This window comes from Cydia strobilella, chromosome 20, assembly GCF_947568885.1.
Source record: "Cydia strobilella chromosome 20, ilCydStro3.1, whole genome shotgun sequence".
In the NCBI taxonomy this organism is placed as follows: Eukaryota; Metazoa; Arthropoda; class Insecta; order Lepidoptera; family Tortricidae; genus Cydia; species Cydia strobilella.
In genome coordinates this window covers 2,005,870-2,027,067 of record NC_086060.1, presented here as the reverse complement: position 1 = coordinate 2,027,067, position 21,198 = coordinate 2,005,870, and the positions used below count along the sequence as shown (strand labels likewise).

General features: G+C 35.5%; 1 protein-coding gene across 4 annotated transcripts in view; it reads left to right on the top strand.

Annotated features, from left to right (window-relative positions):
* Positions 1-21,198, top strand: part of LOC134750557 (complexin) — a 414,109-nt gene that overhangs the window by 337,535 nt on the left and 55,376 nt on the right. The window contains exon 1 of one of the 4 annotated variants that reach the window (XM_063685765.1): positions 3,754-3,983. The exons of the other annotated variants lie outside the window; for them this stretch is intronic. Within the exon in view, the coding sequence (XP_063541835.1) occupies positions 3,971-3,983 (13 nt within the window). The 5' untranslated portion in view covers positions 3,754-3,970. Of the gene's footprint in view, positions 1-3,753; positions 3,984-21,198 lie in introns of those variants that run through there. 4 annotated transcript variants of the gene reach the window in all.

Here is a 21,198-nt window from a genome sequence, read left to right as displayed (position 1 = left end):
AAATATTTAAATAGGGCTCCCATACAACAAACGTGTTTTTTTTTTGCTGTTTTTTTCCGTAATGGTACGGAACCCTTCGTGCGCGAGTCCGACTCGCACTTGGCCGGTTTCTTATTTTATTACGCGTGTGGTTGATATATTCAAGTGATATAAGTCGGAATGCCGGCATGTCGCCGGGTGGCGGGTTCGGTGCCAGGATTTTAATTACTGCGAATATGTTAATCTGATGTATGTGCTAATGATCATAATAACATCCATACTAATAATTTTATAAATGCGTTAGTTAGTCTGTCTGTCTATATGTTACCTCTTCACGCTTAAACCGCTGAAGCAACCGCTGAAGAATTTTAATTTTTATTTTATTTATTTGGGATCACCAACAGACAATACATCATGAAAAAACAATCTGTAGCTTACATAACATTGAGGTTAGATGTTTGTCCAATTATAGGTAACCTCAGCTTATAGAATAAAATTTGGTATCGCTATAGTTAGTTTGAGGCCCGGGGAAGAATATTTTATTTTATTTTATTTTATTCGGGATGCTTACTGCCTAATATACATAGGTTAACAGACTTATCTACTAAATGCAAATTACAAATTTCCACATATATACTGCTAAATAACGTAAATATGAAGGTCTCCAAATAGCAAAATATTACACTATATAGGTAGTATATTTATGACAGAAACTACGAACGCAAAGTAGTCGGGTATTTTTAACTACTATTCAAAATAATATTTTTAACATTATTTATCTTACTATGAAACATATCAAACAAATATACTTAGAATAGTAAGTTATAACACACATGTCATACAAAATAAAACATTACAAAGATCTTAACCTAAACTAAAACCTAACAAACACAAAAACTATTCACAAAATGCGCCCCGCGCCCCTCCAGATGCAAAGGAGCCCATCACGCTCGCCGCGTTGCCACGTTGAACAGCGATGGACAACCTTTGCAAAAGGAACGACCCGGAGCGAGGGTCATGACCACTCTCCCGCAACCGTCTGCCCACTTCCCCAATAAAAGTCTTGGCCTGGCACACCAACAGCCAGTGGTTTCCACGGCAAGAGGGACAAATAGGTAGTGCGTCAACACCGCATACTTTTCCCGCTTCCGAGCCGCCGCTAGCTCAGCCGCTGCCCCCGCCGAACGTGCGGAGAATAGTTTTTATCAATCATCATCATCATTTTGCTACATTCGTCACCCTTTTCACTCTCTCCTCTCATCTACTCAAAGGTTAACTGGAAGAGATCCCTCAAAGGGATAAGTTCGCTTTTGTACACCTTATTATCTGTACCATGTAATTTTTAGGATTCCGTACCCAAAGGGTAAAAACGGGACCCTATTACTAAGACTCCTCTGTCCGTCTGTCTGTCTGTCACCAGGCTGTATCTCATCAAACGTGATAGCTAGACAGTTGAAATTTTCACAGATGATGTATTTCTGTTGCCGCTATAACAAATACTAAAAAGTACGGAACCCTCGGTGAGTTACTAGTACTACGACTACTACTACTACATGAGCGTGCGATTTTCAATCCGGAGGTCGCTGGTTCAAACCCCGGCTCGTACCAATGAGTTATTCGGAACTTATCTACGAAACATCATTTGATATTTAAAAGTCGCTTTTCGGTGAAGGTAAACATCTTGATAACCGGTCTAATCCCAACAAGGCCTAGTTTCCCCTCTGGGTTGGAAGGTCAGGTGGCAGTCACTTTCTTAAAAACTAGTACCCGCCAATTTTCGGGATTAGTTGCCAAGCGGACCCCAGGATGAGCCGTGGCAAAAAGCCGGGATAACGCGAGGAAGATGACGATCAACATCATCATTCACGCAGACGAAGTCGCGGGCTAAAGCTTCCTTATTACAATAGTGCATGCATGTATTAATTTTGTTATTTAGTTATAAATAAAATAAATAAATAAATAAATATTATAGGACATTCTTACACAGATTGACTAAGTCCCACGGTAAGCTCAAGAAGGCTTGTGTTGTGGGTACTTAGACAACGATATATATAATATACAAATACATAAATACATAGAAAACACCCAAGACTCAGGAACAAATATCTGTGCTCATCACACAAATAAATGCCCTTACCGGGATTCGAACCCAGGACCATCGGCTTCACAGGCAGGGTCACTACCCACTAGGCCAGACCGGTCGTCTAGGTTATAGGTTAGTCTTAAGTATATTGTACGTCCGTGATGGACAAACTGTTGCATCCTAAATGTATTATTGCCAACATCTCTGTACACAGTTATACAATAAATATTATCTTATCTTATCTTATCTTATATAAGATCACAGGGTAGAGAAATAATGTAAACTTAGAATGTTCACACCATACATAGCAAAAAACCTATTTATAATAAGTTGTAAGCGAGCTTTGCCAAAACTTATTTATAATAAAATTTAACCTTAATTATTTTATTACAGAATTTATGACATTTTACCCCTCATACAACATAATAATATTATATATTAAGTAAGGAAAGCCATATATGAAGTGCGCAAGTTTACTTATTTTTCTATGATACTAGTAGCCTATAGAGTTATGTTAATTTTAAACGTGAACAAGTTTGGGAACAAATCAAATTATTTTATTAAATATTTTGATTTGTGTTTTTTTTTTTAGAGCTGGTCAAAGACGCCTAGTCTTACTAAGATGGCATATAGTCGAGAAATTCGGACGGGCACCGCCGTGGCGAGGTGGCCTAGGGGTTCATGGCGTTAGCCGCGATAGCTAAAGACGCCGGTTCGAATCCGGTTTTCACCACTGGAGGGCTTCGTCACTTTTTCTTTAATATATGACATCTATTACAGTTTTTAATTTTAAACGTCTTTCAATTTAACTTCATTTAATCTTATTTTTTTCTCTGAGACCGACTTTTGTGACACAGTATCTACAACTCAACCACAACACTAAAGTACTAAACCAAACACATTCAAAACATAACTCCATACTTTACAAGTTACACACACATTACATACGTCAACTCGCCAAAAGGCCTTAAACTCTGAAATAACCGGCCGATGTCAAATGCAAGGTATTAAATTACCTAGCGCATCGACCTATAAAAGATTTAACACACACACACACAATCGACAAGCCACACCCCCTGTCGGCAGTCTTTGTTCCTACACTACCATTCTATAATAGACCTTAAGTCTTCCGAATAGGATTCACGAAATGCTAGTTAAATGTGGATGGTTCACGCACACATGCGCAGTACGCGTTAAGGGGGAGTGAAATATTTCCGCAATTTTTCTTACTTACATTTTATTGTCTGGGCTCTTTGTAATAGCGATTGAATTTGATTCTTCAATCGCATATTGCGATTGTAAAATTTATATTAAATTTATAAAACATATTATTAATGTTAGCTAAGAATTTAAATTTAATTTATATATTGATTTTAATGGTGTATAATTATTAAAAGATTTATAAGACACGTTTACCAGTATCTCTCTCAGATCTTACAAAACCCAAGGGGCCGCGAAACTCCAAATATCTCACGGAACCCTCCCAATAACGATAATTACAGCGATCATTATTATAAGTACAATTCGACGGGAATCAACTTTTCCATAGCTATTACCACTGACAATGCTCCCATTTTCCTCGTGCACCCTCTTAAGGCCGTCAGTGTGTGTGCGTGTCGGAGCGATATACGCGCTAGTGTGGGTGGGTCGAGAAAGCATAAATAGCGGTGCGGGGCGCGCTGGAGAGCATTGGCGCGCGGCCTCCCGTCGCGGTCGGTCGCTCCTCGCCATGCCATAGTCAATCCACGCTTCTCTCTCCTCCTTCTCTCCTAGTAACTAATACGTATCATGCATTCTCTATTGTAAAATTGGTGCTCAAATAACATATATTTTTATATACGGACGTTATGGAGAGTTGTTGATAGATTTAAATTATATTTTTGGTATAGAAGTGATAAAACCGGCAAGATGAATTTCATCGGTAAGTCCAATTTAGTTGAAAGCTTTTCTTTTAAGTTGCTAACAAAAGTTTCATAAAGGGGTGTTATAGGTGTGTAATAGAAGTTAAATAAGTCGTAGCGATGTCATAAAAAACAGGCGTAGCTGCCGCATTGATGGCTACGCTGCTACGGCGTAGGCCGTAGAGGTTCAAGCTACGAAATTGAATTAAGCCTGAACTAAGTTGATTAAATTTGCCGAAGTTACTAAAGGGTGCATTGCTTTGAGGAGTTATTAAGTTATTGAATACACTTTGGTTGCTTTAGCTGTTTAATTTGATTTTGCAGTTTTTGTGTAACTTTAACTTAGTAAAGACAGTTTAATTAAATGCATTGTTTTTTTATTGTTACCTAGTTTATATTGCTTTAGTATTTTGACAACGGGTAAATTGTCTGACTCTATCTTGTACTTTTAATACTGTCTCTATAACTATAATTAGTAATTAAGTTATAAGTTACTAATATATTTTTCATGTTTTTATTTAGTTGACTGGCACCATCTTAGAGGTGCATTAAAAAAGTTTGTTTTTTTGTTAATGCCGTAGGAGGGTATCAATGGGGTTTAAAGTTAACATAGACCCACGCGGACAAAATCACAAGCAGGTGCTAATATACACATATATATTCAAAAGAAAATTAACTTTAGCTCTCATTTACTTAAAAAACAGCTACGACTTTAGTTCCGCTAAAAAAACAAAGTGCCTACCTACTTAGTTCACCAAACATTTATAAACTTAAATAATTTCACGGTTTAGACTCACTTGTTTTAGTCACTCGCGCGACTAAAACATCGTAACGTAATGTTAGTATGTCTCACAACAGTTTAAGTTCGATTTATACACTTATATAGAGCAAACATATATTTCCTCTTTCATGTTATACAGCTTTAGGATAAGTACTAAAAGTATCATAAACCTTTATGGGCACTAAAAGCAGCTGTTTAGGAATTCAACACTTGGCAGACTAATAAAGTTAACACAAGGCCAATATAAAACTCGTCTTTCATATATAATATTGGAGATATTTCTACATATATTGTAACTCAAATAAATGTGCTTGCCGGGATTCGAACCCAGGTTCTCCAGGTTCTTAGGTAAATGGCTCTTAAAAATACAAGTCAATTCAAAGAATTACAACATATGCATACATGATGTCACGAACTGCCGTTCTGTCTCTTCTAATCCACATTCTAATAATCCCTTTATAAAATACGGAATAGACGTCAATCTCGGCAGTACGGCGGCGATCGTCCATGATTTTATCAAGAAAATTGATAGATACAGCAGCGGTGAAAATAACGACGACCCAACTACTGTTGGCATCCCAACGTCAGCTGCGGTTGACATCCCAACACCACCATAAGTGTGGGTGATGTGGCGATGCCGGCTGCGTAGCCAACATGCCAATCTTTTACGCTCCGTAGTGAACGAAACGCAACTATCATTGTCGCAATATGGAAGAGTGGTAGAGAGACACGAAGCGTGTCGTAGCGCAAGCGATTGTCACCTTAGCTAGGCACCCAGAACTGTCTTTGATATTCTTTCGTGCAACTATTACAAAAGGCACCATTTTATCTAGAACGGGAGTAAAACTATGAAAACGGATTATATCGCGTATATTGAATTTATAATAAACTGAACTGTAAAGGGTTCGAAACGTCGGGATGTATTATAAATTCAATATACGCGATATAATCCGTTTTCATAGTTTTATTTCATGAGTAACTATCGCGGTAACCGAAGACAATATTAGAACGGGACTATTTTCGCTGTCATTTTGTCTTGTCAAATGTTTTTTATCGCAATGACAACTTTGTCGACTCCCAATTTAAAATTTCAAAAATCCAACGCAGAATTTCGAACATGCTCCAACCTTTGCCTCATTCGTTTTTGGCCATTTCGTCCCCGGGGATCCAGCAGCCTTTGTGTGGTGTCAAGGCTGCTGGCAGAGCGCCAACTAGGCTACTGAGATCCTAATCCAAACGGGCGTAAGTCTATGGTCAAGCCCTACGGAAATCTGGCTTTTTGGATACGGGTATAGAATGCGCTGGTTAGACTATTTTGGAAGCTAGAGGTCTTAATATAAAGTATATTTATATTTATTTATTGCACGATAAATGTTAATGGAATGTTGGGTTTTATGAAGGTTGCAGATGTTTTTAATTTGGTTTTCCTGTACGTTAAGTGGTTAAGGTAGCTACAAGTGTTGTTTGGGATAGATTACATAACACTGATTTAAACTTTCACGATTTTTACTCATTATTCTTCACAACGACGGGACTAAGTGCCAGTTGCACCATCCGCACTTGACAGACAGATCAACGTCAACCCGCGCGCCGCGGCGGTTTACTATGAAACTTTCCAAACAATGAAATTTAGCGAACTCTTTAACGATCACAAACAGTTGGTTGGTGGTTATTCTTTGAGACCACAGGGACAACGCCGTCCTCGAAACGTCGGAGGTTAATTTAAAACTTATTTTACGCGATTAGACAAACCAAGCGGAAGGTCAAAGTAAGAGAGAAAACATTTGTTTTTATTAAAATGTAGTGAAATAACTAATATCACAGTTTTGTGTTACAAAATATGGTAAAATATATTTCATGTTTCTTTTTTATATTCAAACTACTGTTGCGACATTACTGCAGCGGCGTTGATGTCATCACTGTACTCGTATCTGTCAATTTCTTTGATAAAATGAGTGACAGATTGAATTTCATAATTGCGACAGTATTGCGGCGGTAAACGTCACTCATGTTATTAGAAAAATAGACAGAACGGCGGCGACATCAGTGATGTCGTTACAGTAATGCAACTGCAGTTGATATACGAATATCACCTTGTAAGTAACGGCACAGCCCATCTCCATTTTTAAATGCTTATATTCATGTCACAGTGTTTTAACATACGGGCCTATTCAAACAATAATCTAGCTATCAACTAGATATCCACTAGATATGAAACAGAAACGATAACGAGATATTTAAGAAAGTCATGTCAAATTTGACATTTCCGCGATTCCGAATGTCCTCTTGAACGATCTCTTTAAGATTTGCTTAAGATATGCAGAAATACAGAAATACAGACTTTATTGGTAAATATAAACAGTACATTTTACACGTCATAAACACTATTGAGTATTAACTTAGACATCCAATGGATATCCCAAAACGTCACAATAATTGTAGCGTGAAATGACAATTGGTTTCTCGAATCGAACTGCAAAAGATAACTAGTTGTGAGAACTAAACTATAACGTATCTATTATATCTCGTATTGTTCTCGTATCTAGTAATTAGTTATGACGTTGTTCGAATTGACCGGAACACCGGACCGGACCGTAAATCAACTCTACCGAAACTCTAAACTCTAATCCGAAATTGCACAAAACAAACACAGAACGATTGTAACTCTGCGAACCAGTCACATTCTGTAATGGCAATTTATTGCGATGCTACAGTGTTCAGCGGCAGATTTCCGATTCCAAATACAAATAATTTTCAAACGCGTAACGCGAGGAAGACGCGGGGGAATGTTTTAATTTCGTGAGTGTTGCGAATTGATTAGTGACAATGAGTGGTGAGCTGCTCGCTTCAGCAGCGTGCATATGCTATTGAAATGTATCATCGTACCATTCGTACCAAATGCTTTTCACTTATTACCGCAAGGTGCAAGTTTGGCATAATTCCGAAATACGCTGAAAAGGTGAAGTGCGTACACAGCGGAGGTCGACAATAGAAAATTCTATTTGCCAAATATTAAATCCGTAGTTATCTTTTTCTCATAAAAATAAAAATAATCCGACCACGCTAACTTTGCACAAATTTATCGGCCAGAATACATGCATGTTGTACGTCTATTCTGTGGAAGGGATGCACCGATAAATGCTAAAACATAGGTACCAAGGATTGACTGCATTCTTGTGAAACCTAGTTTTCTAATTGAACCCTTATCCAGATACTTACTGGCCAATTCGAACAATGATCTAGATATCAACTAGATATATCTACTAGATATGTAACAGAAACGATAACGAGATATTTAAGAAAGTCATGTTGCAACTATTACAACAGGCAAGTAATTGTAGCGTAAAATGACAATAAGTTACTCGAATCGAACTGCAAAAGATAACTAGTTGAGAACTAAACTATAACGTATCTATTAGATCTCGTATTTTTCTCGTATCTAGTAATTATCACGTTGTTCGAATTGACCGGTTATACTCTCAAAGGGGTAACTGCAGTCTTTTACTTAAACAAAAATCTTGACATGTAATATCACATAGCAATGCCTGTTATTAAAATAGACGAGGCGGTATGTCAGCGCTGTCGATATGAAATTCTCTTTTTCTATTATGTACATCTATCTATCACAAAATTACTGAAATAATGTTGTATACTAAAGATTTCGAAGGTTTGCGTACCAGTGCGTACTTAAGTTTGAACTATTATTTATCAAGCAGATACTCGCGAATCTTAATAACATCTTAAAAATCTTCTTATCTGTATTTTAATTTAAAAACTTAAGTTTGATAATGAAGCTGTCTAGCTGTCTACCTGTCTGTCTGCATATCTATAATTTAAATCTAAATCTAGCTAATTATAATAATAAAGCAACCTGAAAAGAAAAACGTTACGCATAAGCTAAGACAGAAAACTTAATTAAAATTTAAGTTTATTATACATTACATTTACAATACAATAAAAATAATTTAGCTGAGTAACGACACGTTAGAACATTTAACACTTTTTTAATAATATCCAACCAAAATAACGAAATCGGCACGTTTTAGCATAAAAATTATTTCGGCCAAAGGTTCCGTTTCGGCGATTTTTTTGAAACTTTCAAATTGGTTAAATAAAGTCGATGAAGAAACTAGAAGACTCCTATTATTCCTAACATCGAATAGGCCCAGTCTGGCCAAGAGCCAAGCTCAGAGTGTAAAAATTAAAGATTTAAACTTAAAAAAAAACTTAAAACTTAACTTAAACTCTCCTTGATATCGAACCGACAAAGTTTCATCGTTAAACTGCGAACTTGGCGGACTTTTTACAGAATCGGAGTTTTTATGCATGCTCATGCTCTTAAGTTGTAAAATTAACGGTTTTTAAAAGTTTGTGAGAATATTTTAAATTTTAAGGATTATAAAGTATTTTAGTGAACTATAACGTATCTATTAGATCTCGTATTGTTATCATTATCACGTTGTTCGAATTGACGAGAATGAAGCATGTTATGACAAGTTTGACCGATTAAAAAAAATATATTGAAATAAGATACATTTTAAGTTCCCTAATATTTTGGTGTCAAAATATACTAAATATTAGACAATGAAAATAAATACTTTAGTAACGCTTTCTTCCACGATTGTAAACTATATTTTTTTTCAGTATTTTCACTACTCATTCGTCTTTATTAATCATTTAATTAAAGTTTATAAGATAGAGTTAGACCAAGATTACTGCAGCGATTTTGATAGCACAGAATGTGCAAGTCTTATTTATTAACCACAATTACATAGAAGTTTGACGTTTGAAATAACACTTGCACAGTGTGTGCTATCAAAATTGCTGCAAAGTGATGTTGGTCTAACCGTACCAATTTTTACTAATAACACACATATACACGGTGGCTTAGAAATAAGTGCATTCTGGATTATACTGAGCAACTTTTACTATGGGACCAACTTCAAAATAGCGAAAAAAAAAATTTGGCTGTTTCATACATTTTGGCTGATCCATTTTCTATGAGAGGGTAATTTTCTTTTCGCGATTTCGTAATTGGTCCCATAGTAAAAGTTGCTCAGTATAACCCCAAAACCTTCCTGGTAACGGCAATGTACTTAGTTTTTAGGCACCCTGTATAAATTACATTAAAGTAAACAATTTAAGTCGAGAGCAAATAAAATACTCCCGCTAAGAGCAAAAAAATCACTTGAAAACTCCAAATACGCCTCCGAAACGAACTCGTTTCGCAAAAAAGGAATCACGTCTTAGAAAAGTTTTAACGACCGCTCGGTCCCTGTCCGTCCGCAGTGTTTAGAGAAGGACGGCCGACTCTCGAGTCGAGTGCTGGTCAAACAGAGGACATCGGATTGCTTTTAGCGTTAGGTGTTATTAAGTTGTGAGTAATGTGTAGTGACGTGGCGATTTTTGGGGAGTTTCAGCTATAATGGCGGTTGCAAAGGTTAACCAAATAATAGAAGATGCTTAGCAGACTGATTATGAATTTCGGTTATAGCTGTGACACATCGTATGCTTGTGACTAAAAAAAGCAGAAAGAAACAAAATGATGCATTAAAGCAAAGAAATGTTATATTAGAGGTTGTCTAGAATATACTATTGTATACCTCAATATATGTTGTAGACATATTCAAGAAAATTTACTTTGTAAAAAAATTATTTTTAAATTAAGGAGGAACTTTCATAGGATTCAGATAAAAATGTATTGCGAACATTTGCTTCCAAACATCATTACAATTTCGATTTATCTGAAAAATATTATAAATAAAATTAATTGACTGAAACGTTTTTTTAGACCACAGGAAAAAAAATCATCGTCTTAATGTGTCCTTAAGAACTTATGAAGAATGATGTAAATAATAGTTCATAGACTTATATTGATCGGGATATAGACCGCGATTACCTTTTGTATTGTTTATGAACGAGATGCATGTAACTGAGTCGAAATATCGGGAGCTCATAAACAATACAAAAGGTAATCACGGTCTATATCCCGGTCAAATATAAGTCTAGTGAAACTAACCGTGAATCATTCAAAACTCTAATAGTTCATAACTTTAGATAAATGAATATTTAGCCAGCTGTTTTAGCCAGCTTTACAAATTGCCTATGGTTTTCATAATTAATGTTATATCTGTACCATAAATAAAATAGTCACGGGCACAGCCAGTATTTAATACGAAGTCTTTGTTCAGAGTATGTAAATGTGCATTTGCATTGCAGTGACGTTGCACCGCCCACGACATAATTTGACCTGCACAATTTACGCCTTTGTCGTTCACAGCATGCACAGGTACTAATTAAACACGAACGTTTTAGGAAATTTACTAAATAAAACTAGAAAATTATATATGCAGCCATACTGTACAGCTGACATAGTGTCCCATAAAAGTTACCTAAACTTTTATTTTATTTATTTATTATTTTATTTATTTAGAACACATACAGTCATATATGAAACATATTTTATAAGTGAAGTACGCACATAAATCTTACTACTAAAAAGACCTGGAGGTTCATAAAATATATATGTAACATTTAAAAAAATGTTACATATATTTAAAAAAAAGTAAAATTTTTGTTTGATACTGAGCCGATTTATACTCAAAAAATTGTTAAGAGTGGTACAGTGACCTGGTGGACCGAATGCCAAGATGTTCACCTTTATTTCAATATATAACGACAATTTAAAACATATTTATAAAGCCAGACAAACTGAAATAGGTAACATACATGTATGGTATATATTTCAGTTTTAAATTTATAGAATAGAATAGAATAAGATTTTATTCGTAAGCTTTGTGATTTACAAGACATTACATAATATAAATAAATAAATAAAAATAAAAAATAAAAAAAAATCATTTATTTCAAGCTGCAAGGCTCATAATCAGTTTTTGCACGTCATAAAAATAATAAAAACAAATATAAAATTAAAATTGAAATTGAAATCGATTTTTTTTTACCTATTAATAAAACAATAAAATAAATTTAAAGCATACACTAAGTCCCTATCCTATAAAAGTAAACATAAAATAAGATTAAATTGCCACGAAATGGCCTCATCTTAGCATGTTGCTGGTGACTTCCAGCGCTGATCTTCCGATGAGACCATCAGGTGAGAAGAATCAGAAGGTAACAGACAAGAAGAAAAGATACATAAAATAACATACAATGAACAAATAGTTTTAATAAGAAAAAGGTACACAGCAAGAAGATACAACATAACGATTAAATAAATTTTTTTTTATATAAAACAAGCATCATCATTATATATAATAGTATGACTACTTAAAAAACACAAATCAAAAAAAGTTGGTAGCGAAACGCCTACGAACAGAGAACACCTAGGAGCACCAGCAATGACTGTATAGTTTGTCAAAGGATATATAGAGAGAATCATACTATCTTTGTCTTACCTAGTACTAGCACCCAAAAGAAAAGGATGAGTATAGTTTTTTTTTGTTCTTATTTACTGGCAATTTGGTTTGACCAACTATACTTATTAATGAAATTAATTTGTTTTATCTGAGCACAAGTAAATATAATAAATTCTAGTGTTATTATGATTGCGATTTTCTGTAAAATATAAGTTTCACATTTCGGCCGATTCAGTTTCCAGTTTCGTTATTCCTAAAATAAATTTCGTCCAAACAGTCCCATCACTAGCGGTGTATGTGTGCGTTAAGCCGGACATTAGGACGTTTTTGTGGACACTTTTTACTTAGAATCTGCTCGGTGCACGCTTTGACCAGATTTATTACTGAAATGTTTCTTTTCTGACGGGAATGCTGCACTAGGGAGTTTTACTTTGAAAACAGGTAGTATTAATATTTTGTAAAAGTTAGATAACTATAACATGTTTAGATAGATGTAGATACACTAAAAAAGAGTGTATAGATCTTTTACCCAAAATCGTTAATTCCGCGTAGTAAATTTTTAATGTTTTATTTTTAATGTCATTTGCGATGACAAAGTGTGACAATGTCATCGTTAATGTTAACCTTCTATGAAAATATGACGTTAATGACATTGTTCTGTTCAAGTTGGTGCAAAGTTAACTTAGGCGGACTGTATTGAACTTAACTTTAAATACATCTTAACTTTAAATTCATCTTAACTTTAAATTCATCTTAATTTTAAATACATCTTAACTTTAAATTCATCTTAACTTTAAATTCATCTTAATTTTAAATACATCTTAACTTTAAATTCATCTTAACTTTAAATACATCTTAACTTTAAATAAATCTTAACTAAATATGACGATTTCACCGTATTTTGAAACATTGAGACTCGGAATAGCTGAGGTTGGCAAGGGTCACCCGCCAGCGACCCGCTAGGCGGGTTCTCTCTTCGTAGGCGCCTTTCGCCACATACGGGTTTTCCCATGTTATCGGCTACACTCGTAGCGCGTAGCTCGCGCTTGCACTGAATATGTTAAGTATCTCTTCCTTATTTAAGCCCCATATAATTTAACTGTATAAAGATTTTGGTACAAGCCAAAATTTTAATCATTTAATATGCTTAAAACGACATTTAAATTTTATTAGATAACCGGAATACACTTAATTAAGCTGTTAACTTTATGCATTTTCAATTAAAATAGAGCGGCACAGTAATTGCACTAAAATTGAGTGTTGCCATAAACTTGTGATTGCTGTAGTTAGTATTTATTGTTTTAACATAATAAAGTGCTTCCAATTACTTAGGACCGTTTTTAAATGCTAAGAGCCTCCTAAAACAAGATTAGGATTCTTAAGTGTGATAGTATAAATTTCGGCACTAAATATTTGACAAATACTTTGACAAATTATTTAAAGGAATGTTTTTGTTACTTACACATCTTTTGAAACTTTTTATTTGAATAAAACTTACAATCATTTAACTAAAACAAAACGCATTATCTACAAAATATTCTTCTTTATCTTTGACACACAAACGTAAACTTTTATAACAATCATCAAAAATGAAATAAAACTATGAAAACGGATTATATCGCGTATATTGAATTTATAATACATCCCGACGTTTCGAACTCTTTACAGCGTTCGTGGTCAACGGGTGACGCTGTAAAGAGTTCGAAACGTCGGGATGTATTATAAATTCAATATACGCGATATAATCCGTTTTCATAGTTTTATTTCATGAGTAACTATCGCGGTAACCGAAGACAATGTTATAATCATCAAAAATATCATTTACGCTATAAAAACTAAAAAGTACATTTAAATAAATAAATAAATATTAGACATCCTTACACAAACGGACTAAGCCCCGCGGTAAGCTCAAGAAGGCATGTGTTGTGTTACTCAAACAACACAGAACATTTGACAAATTAAATAAAACTACGAAAACGGATTATATCGCGTATATTGAATTTATAATACATCCCGACGTTTCGAACCCTTTACAGCGTTCGTGGTCAACGGGTGACTGAGGAAAAATTACAAAGTGCAAATATACCCACATACTAAAAAATAATCAACAATCATAGACTATATAATCATCAATACCAATCAATATTTAGTATGTGGGTATTTTTGCACTGTAATTTTTCCTCAGTCACCCGTTGACCACGAACGCTGTAAAGGGTTCGAAACATCGGGATGTATTATAAATTCAATATACGCGATATAATCCGTTTTCATAGTTTTATTTCATGAGTAACTATCGCGGTAACCGAAGACAATATTTGACAAATTAACATTTAAAACTTTCGCGGTTTAAACACATAATTAAATCACATTTAGAAACGGGTCTATCGCGAATTTATTTTGTTACCTTTATTTACTTTTATGTGTAGTGGGTGGTTTGAAAATGTGATGTCTACCTCGAACTTTAAATGCATTTTTCGTGGGGTAGTCACACAAATCTCTGTTTTGACATTTTGCTGGTACGTCAGTTAGCCGCGACCACGACCAGTGAAACCTGTGTCGAAACGTCGGTAAATAAAGGTAACAAAATAAATTCGCGATAGACCCGTTTCTAAATGTGATTTAATATTTGACAAATTGTTTAAAACACAAAATTACCTAGCCTCAAAAACAAAAAGAAATGAAAGAAAATACAATATCATGGGACACCTACAGCTGATTCGATCTAACGATAAGCATGGCTTATCCGGAACACCCCCAGTATTCTCGCCATTTTATTAGTTTGGCGAAAATTGAACACTGTATTTCGATTTGGAAACTAATACGGTTTACATAGCTGGCTTGCGTAACTTTTTGTTTTCTCTTATTTTGAATTTTCGCGAAGCAGCAAAAATAAATCTTTGAAAAGGGTGAGCTTTTATGATTCGAATGAGAATAGAAATAGTTTTTATTAAGTTTAGAAATTGCTACTTAATTATTTTACCCACATATTCTAACAAGGTATTGTTAAGAACGCGCGACTGTCAAAAGTAATGTCATTTCTAGTGTCACTAGATTGACATGTTTAACTCCAATAGGTATTGATAATTAAACTTATAATTAAACTTGCCATTACTTGCCGTCATTCCTTTATTCTAATCACTACACTAACACTAGTAATGTCATGTCTTTAAAGTAATGTCATTACTCATGATAATGCCTGTCCCGTATTAAGCAGAAATAACTAAATTGACGATCTAGATTCTAAGTGAGTCTAGACGAAAGTGGGTTAAAGTGGCGGCTGACGAGGTGTCGCTATTTTTACTGAAATCGATAGCGAGGACGCAACATCTGTTTGTTTTCTTTCTTTTGTTAGTTTAAGCTGAGTGATATACATTTAAAAACTGTGAATACAGATTATTATGATGACTTCCATATAAACGACCTGATTTTCATTATTTTTATCGCTACTTTAGGTATCTATTTTGTACAAGATCGATCTAACACAGTTTCTCAACCTAATTCCATGGTTAAGAATTTATAATGAATTGAGCTACAACTCACAGGTCGTTTATGGAAATGAGTCCGGTAATTATAATCAATGTGGCATTTAAATGACTTGAGAATGTGAAAGTAGGTTACAATTTGACGATAGGCATGTGAAATTATTACAGTTCATATAGAAGTTAGCATTAGAAAGAAGGTAAGCGATCTTGATCTGTCTTTTTATTAAAAATCACTTTTTAAAAAGAAGTCACAGCAAATATTTATGTAAAATGTTTTTTAAACTCCCAGGTGTTACTTAAAGCATAGAGTAACTTATACTAGAGCGGTACTGTCATAGTAAATTTTGTAACCCCAGTAAATTCACTGCCATCTGTCGACACACTTTAAAACTAAAAATAAATATTTATAAAAATACGATAAAATGTATTTAAATATGGATAAATGATTTTTTTATTTGCATTAATTATTTTTATATGATTTTGACCCATGTTCTTTCACTGGTATGCGTTAAAATTATAAATAACAAACGAAACAGTCAACGCCCTCTATACGAGTGTAGGCCAAAACTAGTGGCGCCATCTGATCGAGAATCAAATTTTCGTGATTTTCGAGGCACGTTTTTTCCTTAGACTGTATCCATCTATTACGGAGTTATATCTATCTTTGCTTAAAGGTTAAGGCTGACTCCGCTGAAAACCTCATCTCAGGAGCTAAATAATGCAATCGGCAAAAAAATCCCGCAGATGCGATTCGGGAAATAAAATGAAACTGGAGTCTAATTTCAAAAGCTTTACCAAGCCGGAGCGAGTTTGGAGGCTGAGACTAAAGGGGCCCACTGACTATCAGTCGGCCGGACGATATCGGCCTGTCAGTTGTTCAGAACTGTCAAATTTTTGTTCTAACTGACAGGCCGATATCGTCCGGCGGACTGATAGTCAGTGGGCCCCTTTAGTAGTATTCTATCCATAGCCGAGTTTGTTGGGGGCAAAGACGTGCTTGTACCAGTACCGTCGATTTCGATATCGAATAAAATATCGATAGCAAGCAACTTTCAAACCACAAATGTGACTCATCCTCACTTCCCAGGTAGCAAAATGACGTCAAATGACGTCAGCGACGTCATAATGACGGCATTTTTACGTCATTATGACGTCGCTGACGTCATTTGACGTCATTTTGCTACCTGGGTTTTTAGGGTTCCGTACCTCAAAAGGAAAAAAACGGAACCCTTATCTTTTTCGCTTATCTGAAATTAAGTGTAGTCTACAACTACCTATATAATAAAATGGTCCAGACTAGCCTCAAGCAACTTTATTCTGTCTAGTGCCGCGATGTATTACCTAGGGCTGTCAGGAAATAAGTAGCTCCGTAAATTAAAAACGGGCATTGTGTACCCTACCGTGGATTACAAACGTAGATTACTTCCTTCAGATGGTGTACTTGAAAATAAAATATTACAACGCACCGTTCAATTGAATCCTACACTTTTTATTTCGTAACGAGGTTCCATAAACAATATACATATACCAGCTTGTTGCGAACGCAACTTTTTATTTATATAAAATATTCCTAGCAGTAGCTAAACGCAGCCGTCGGGCTCGGTTAGTATGCGGCTTTTTTAAAGCACTAATAGGAGCGCTCCACATAATTTGTATCGCGGCCAATTAGAGGCACCTAAATTTAATCCACCTTTTTTCTGTTCACGCTAAATCACTCTCTCATCAGCCTCAATACCATAACCACCACTTCTACACTTTTTAACCGTTTTGTCAACTGTACCTTGTAACCAGTACCTACTGAAAATTATATTAGCTTACTTCAAATCGAAGTCTTTTTATTTTAGTCTTCGAGACCTGGACGGCGGCTACACAGCTCATACTAATACTCATTTATTTTTAACAACATTACATGTTACACATCAGTTTGAATTACATAAGACAGATTATATTATTATTATAGTTTCGGGTAGTAGGTTATGTAAATTGGACGTTTATTTATACCTGAATATTATTAATGTTAATAAGATTAATTTTCTCGCGTACGCATTGAAATTTATAAACTGATTGCTATTTCATTTTATTTCTATATCCCTTGCTGCGCTTCTCGCTCTCACCAAATTTTTTTTATATGATAACAAACAAGCGGACGAGCCGCCTGATGGGAGGCGGTCATCGTCGCCCATGGACATAAGCAACATCACATGAGCCACTTAAGCGTTGCTAATTTCAGTTCAAATGCTAATTATGAGCGCGTCTTCCATGGTGAGCGTGTCTCCTCGCATACTCCATCTAGTGAGTAGTAGTCTGTGAGTACAGCTCAGTGCGAGGATGTGGAAATATCCGTGCTTTCCGCCCTCGGGAATAAAATGCTCTCGTGACTACATAACTGAATAGTTTTCTTTGAGCACACATTTTAATCAAGGATTTTCGTCTAAAATGTTTGAAAATGACTTTTAGAGACCATTAAGGTTTATTTACATTTCATTTAAAAGAAAAAATACAGCTAAAATTGTTAAAAAATTGAACTTCTGTAACAATTTTTAACAATGTATTATTCAATTCAATGTAAAATGTGAGTGAAATATTGTTTTTAATAACCCGTAGGGGTCGGAACAATAACGAAGTAATTAAGTCCGACTCACGCTTGACTGCACATTTCTAATAGGCTTTTCTGTCATCTATTGTAAAGAACTATTTTGTGTATTTTTCTCAAAATTGTCTCAGACCCAGTTGTTTCAGAGAGAAAAGGGGGAATGGTCATTTATTGCCTATTTTCTTAAATAACTTCCAAACTGTTTATCCTAAAATTATAAAAAATATATATTTGAAATTCTCACAAGGAGCTCTTTCATTTGATATGTAACACGATATAGTTTGAGACTTTATTTTTTTAATTTCCTTATTTACCCTCCAAAACATTTGTTTACGTTACATGTTCGTCTTTGGGTCACAAACTTGCAAATACCAAGGTCCAGTAGTTTCGGGGAAAATAGGCTGTGACAGACGGACAGACAGACGCACGAGTGATCCTATAAGGGTTCCGTTTTTTCCTTTTGAGTTACGGAACCCTAATAAATAAATTAATTATGAAATTAACATTTAAATATCAGAATGTACTTGTAAGTGAATTGACCTCCAAATTGCGATCAGTTTGATGCCAGGTGACCGTTCGAATTGGCCTACAAGCACAGAATAAATAATAGTACTACCGTACAGAAAGGACACTTCCTACAAAACCGAAGTTTGACAGCGATTCAGGGTCGAATCATGCTGTCCCATTCTAATGTATGACATTATTTCTTTCGGCTAAATAGGGTTGTCAAATTATCTTATCTGTGGTCGTGCACGCAACTAATAATTACTCGGAGCAATGCTGAGCCGAACGGAGCCGTGTTTACCCGAAAGGAGGAGTGTCCCCCCACTGCTGCAAGTTGGTACAACCGAGCACAGCCTACTACGTCGTGTAGCGAAGCGAGTTAGTATCGACCGCTCTAATAATAGCACCACGTGGTATGTATTCGTAGGCTTGTACAGTTGCCATCAGATATATGTGAGCGGTCAAGGCTCTCACAAATATCTGAACACGCCTCTATTGTCAAGGCGTTAGAGTGCGTGTTCAGATATTGTGAACACCTCGGGCGCTCCGACATATCTGATGGCGACTGTACGGTCGATAGTTTGCCGCGAATCGCGAGTGGACTGGGAGTCGTTCCATTGAATAGGGTATTTCATTAATAAGCTATAGGTATAAAACCGGCCAAGTGCGAGTAGGACACGCGCACGAAGGGTTGCGTACCATTACGCAAAAAACGGCAAAAAAACACGTTGTATGGGAGCCGCACTTAAATATTTATTTTATTCTGTTTTTAGTATTTGTTGTTATAGCGGCAACAGAAATACATCATCTGTGAAAATTTCAACTTCTAGGTATCACGATTTATGAGATACAGCCTGGTGACAGACAGACAGCGGAGTCATAGTAATAGGGTCACGTTTTTACCCTTTAGGTGCGGAAGCCTAAAAATTTACATGCGCCATATGGTCATCCATATTACAGAATACGAAAGAAATTGTATCCGAATTTTAAGATACGTCAAAAGTGACATTTTTGTTTGAAGAAACGTCACTTTTGACACTTACATATCCGACCATGTCGTATCTTTAGCAAATTTTTGACGCATCTTAAAGTTCGAATCGACCCGTTATTTAGTGGCGGTATGCGAAATTTGACAGACCGGTCAATTCGAACAACGTGATAATTACTAGATACGACAACAATAAGAGATCTAATAGATACGTTATAGTTTAGTTCTCAACTAGTTAACTTTTGCAGATCGATTCGAGAAACCAATTGTTATTTCACGCTACAATTAGTGACGTTTTGGGATATCCATTAGATATCCATTGGATGTCTAAGTAATATCTTAAGCAAATCTTAAAGAGATCGTTCAAGAGGACATTCGGAATCGCGGAAATGTCAAATTTGACATGACTTTCTTAAATATCTCGTTATCGTTTCTGTTTAATATCTAGTGGATATCTAGTTGATATAGATCATTGTTCGAATTGGCCCGAGAGAGTTGACAACATGGTTGCAAGCATTTAACATAACGAAAACTCGCAAAATTTGAACTTTGCTGAATTATCATAATGAGCCCGAGTGCCCAAAAGCCTCCCTTGAAACGAGATGCTTAACTCTGAAACGTACAAATTGTTCTTAGTTAAGAATTTGCTACGAACGTGGCGCTACAGCGTAGAGGAGCTACGCTGCTACGAGAAAACTTAATCATCACTACATAGTATAAAACAGTCGCTTTCCGCTGTCTGTCCGTCTGTCCCTATGTATGCTTAGATCTTAAAAACTACGCAACAGATTTTGATGCGATTTTTTGAATAGATAGTGATTCAAGAGGAAGGTTTATATGTATAATTTGTAAAGGGTTTGGGTAAATTAGTTGAAGTACCCGTTCGAGGCCGGGGCGGGTACGAAATATTATAAACATTCCAACAAGATATAGTTTCTTTTGGAAAAACTAGTGCTTCTAATAATGTATGGAAGCAAAAATATCGTAACATAAAATAATAACTCAATTTAAGAAATAAGTATAAAGAATAGGGCTGAGGGTTAAACACAATTTATAGTATGCTTAATTTTCTGTAAACATGGAATGTTGAGAAAAGTGTATATATACCTATATATTTATATATAAATTCGATGTATATATTTATATTAGTAGTACTCTATGTTATTATGTCACGTCGTCCACAACGTGTCCCGTCCCGCACTATGCTGTCCCGCACACTCCGCTGGCTCCACAGAAAACCAACGCCGTTGACCACGCTAGCGCTAGTCGTGCCAGCTGCATTGCTGAGTGGAGACCATTTCGGCTTCACATCTCTATTTCTACTGTTTCGTTTATCTTGATGATGATTTCTATTCTATTCTAAAATCAAATTTTAATTTATACACTGCCCCCTTACAGCCGGGATACATTTTTATTACAGTATTTGAGACATGTATGTCACGTTCTAACAAGTATGTAAGTGTGAAAGTGACAGGCATAGTGACATGCGATAAAAATGCAACCATGCTGCC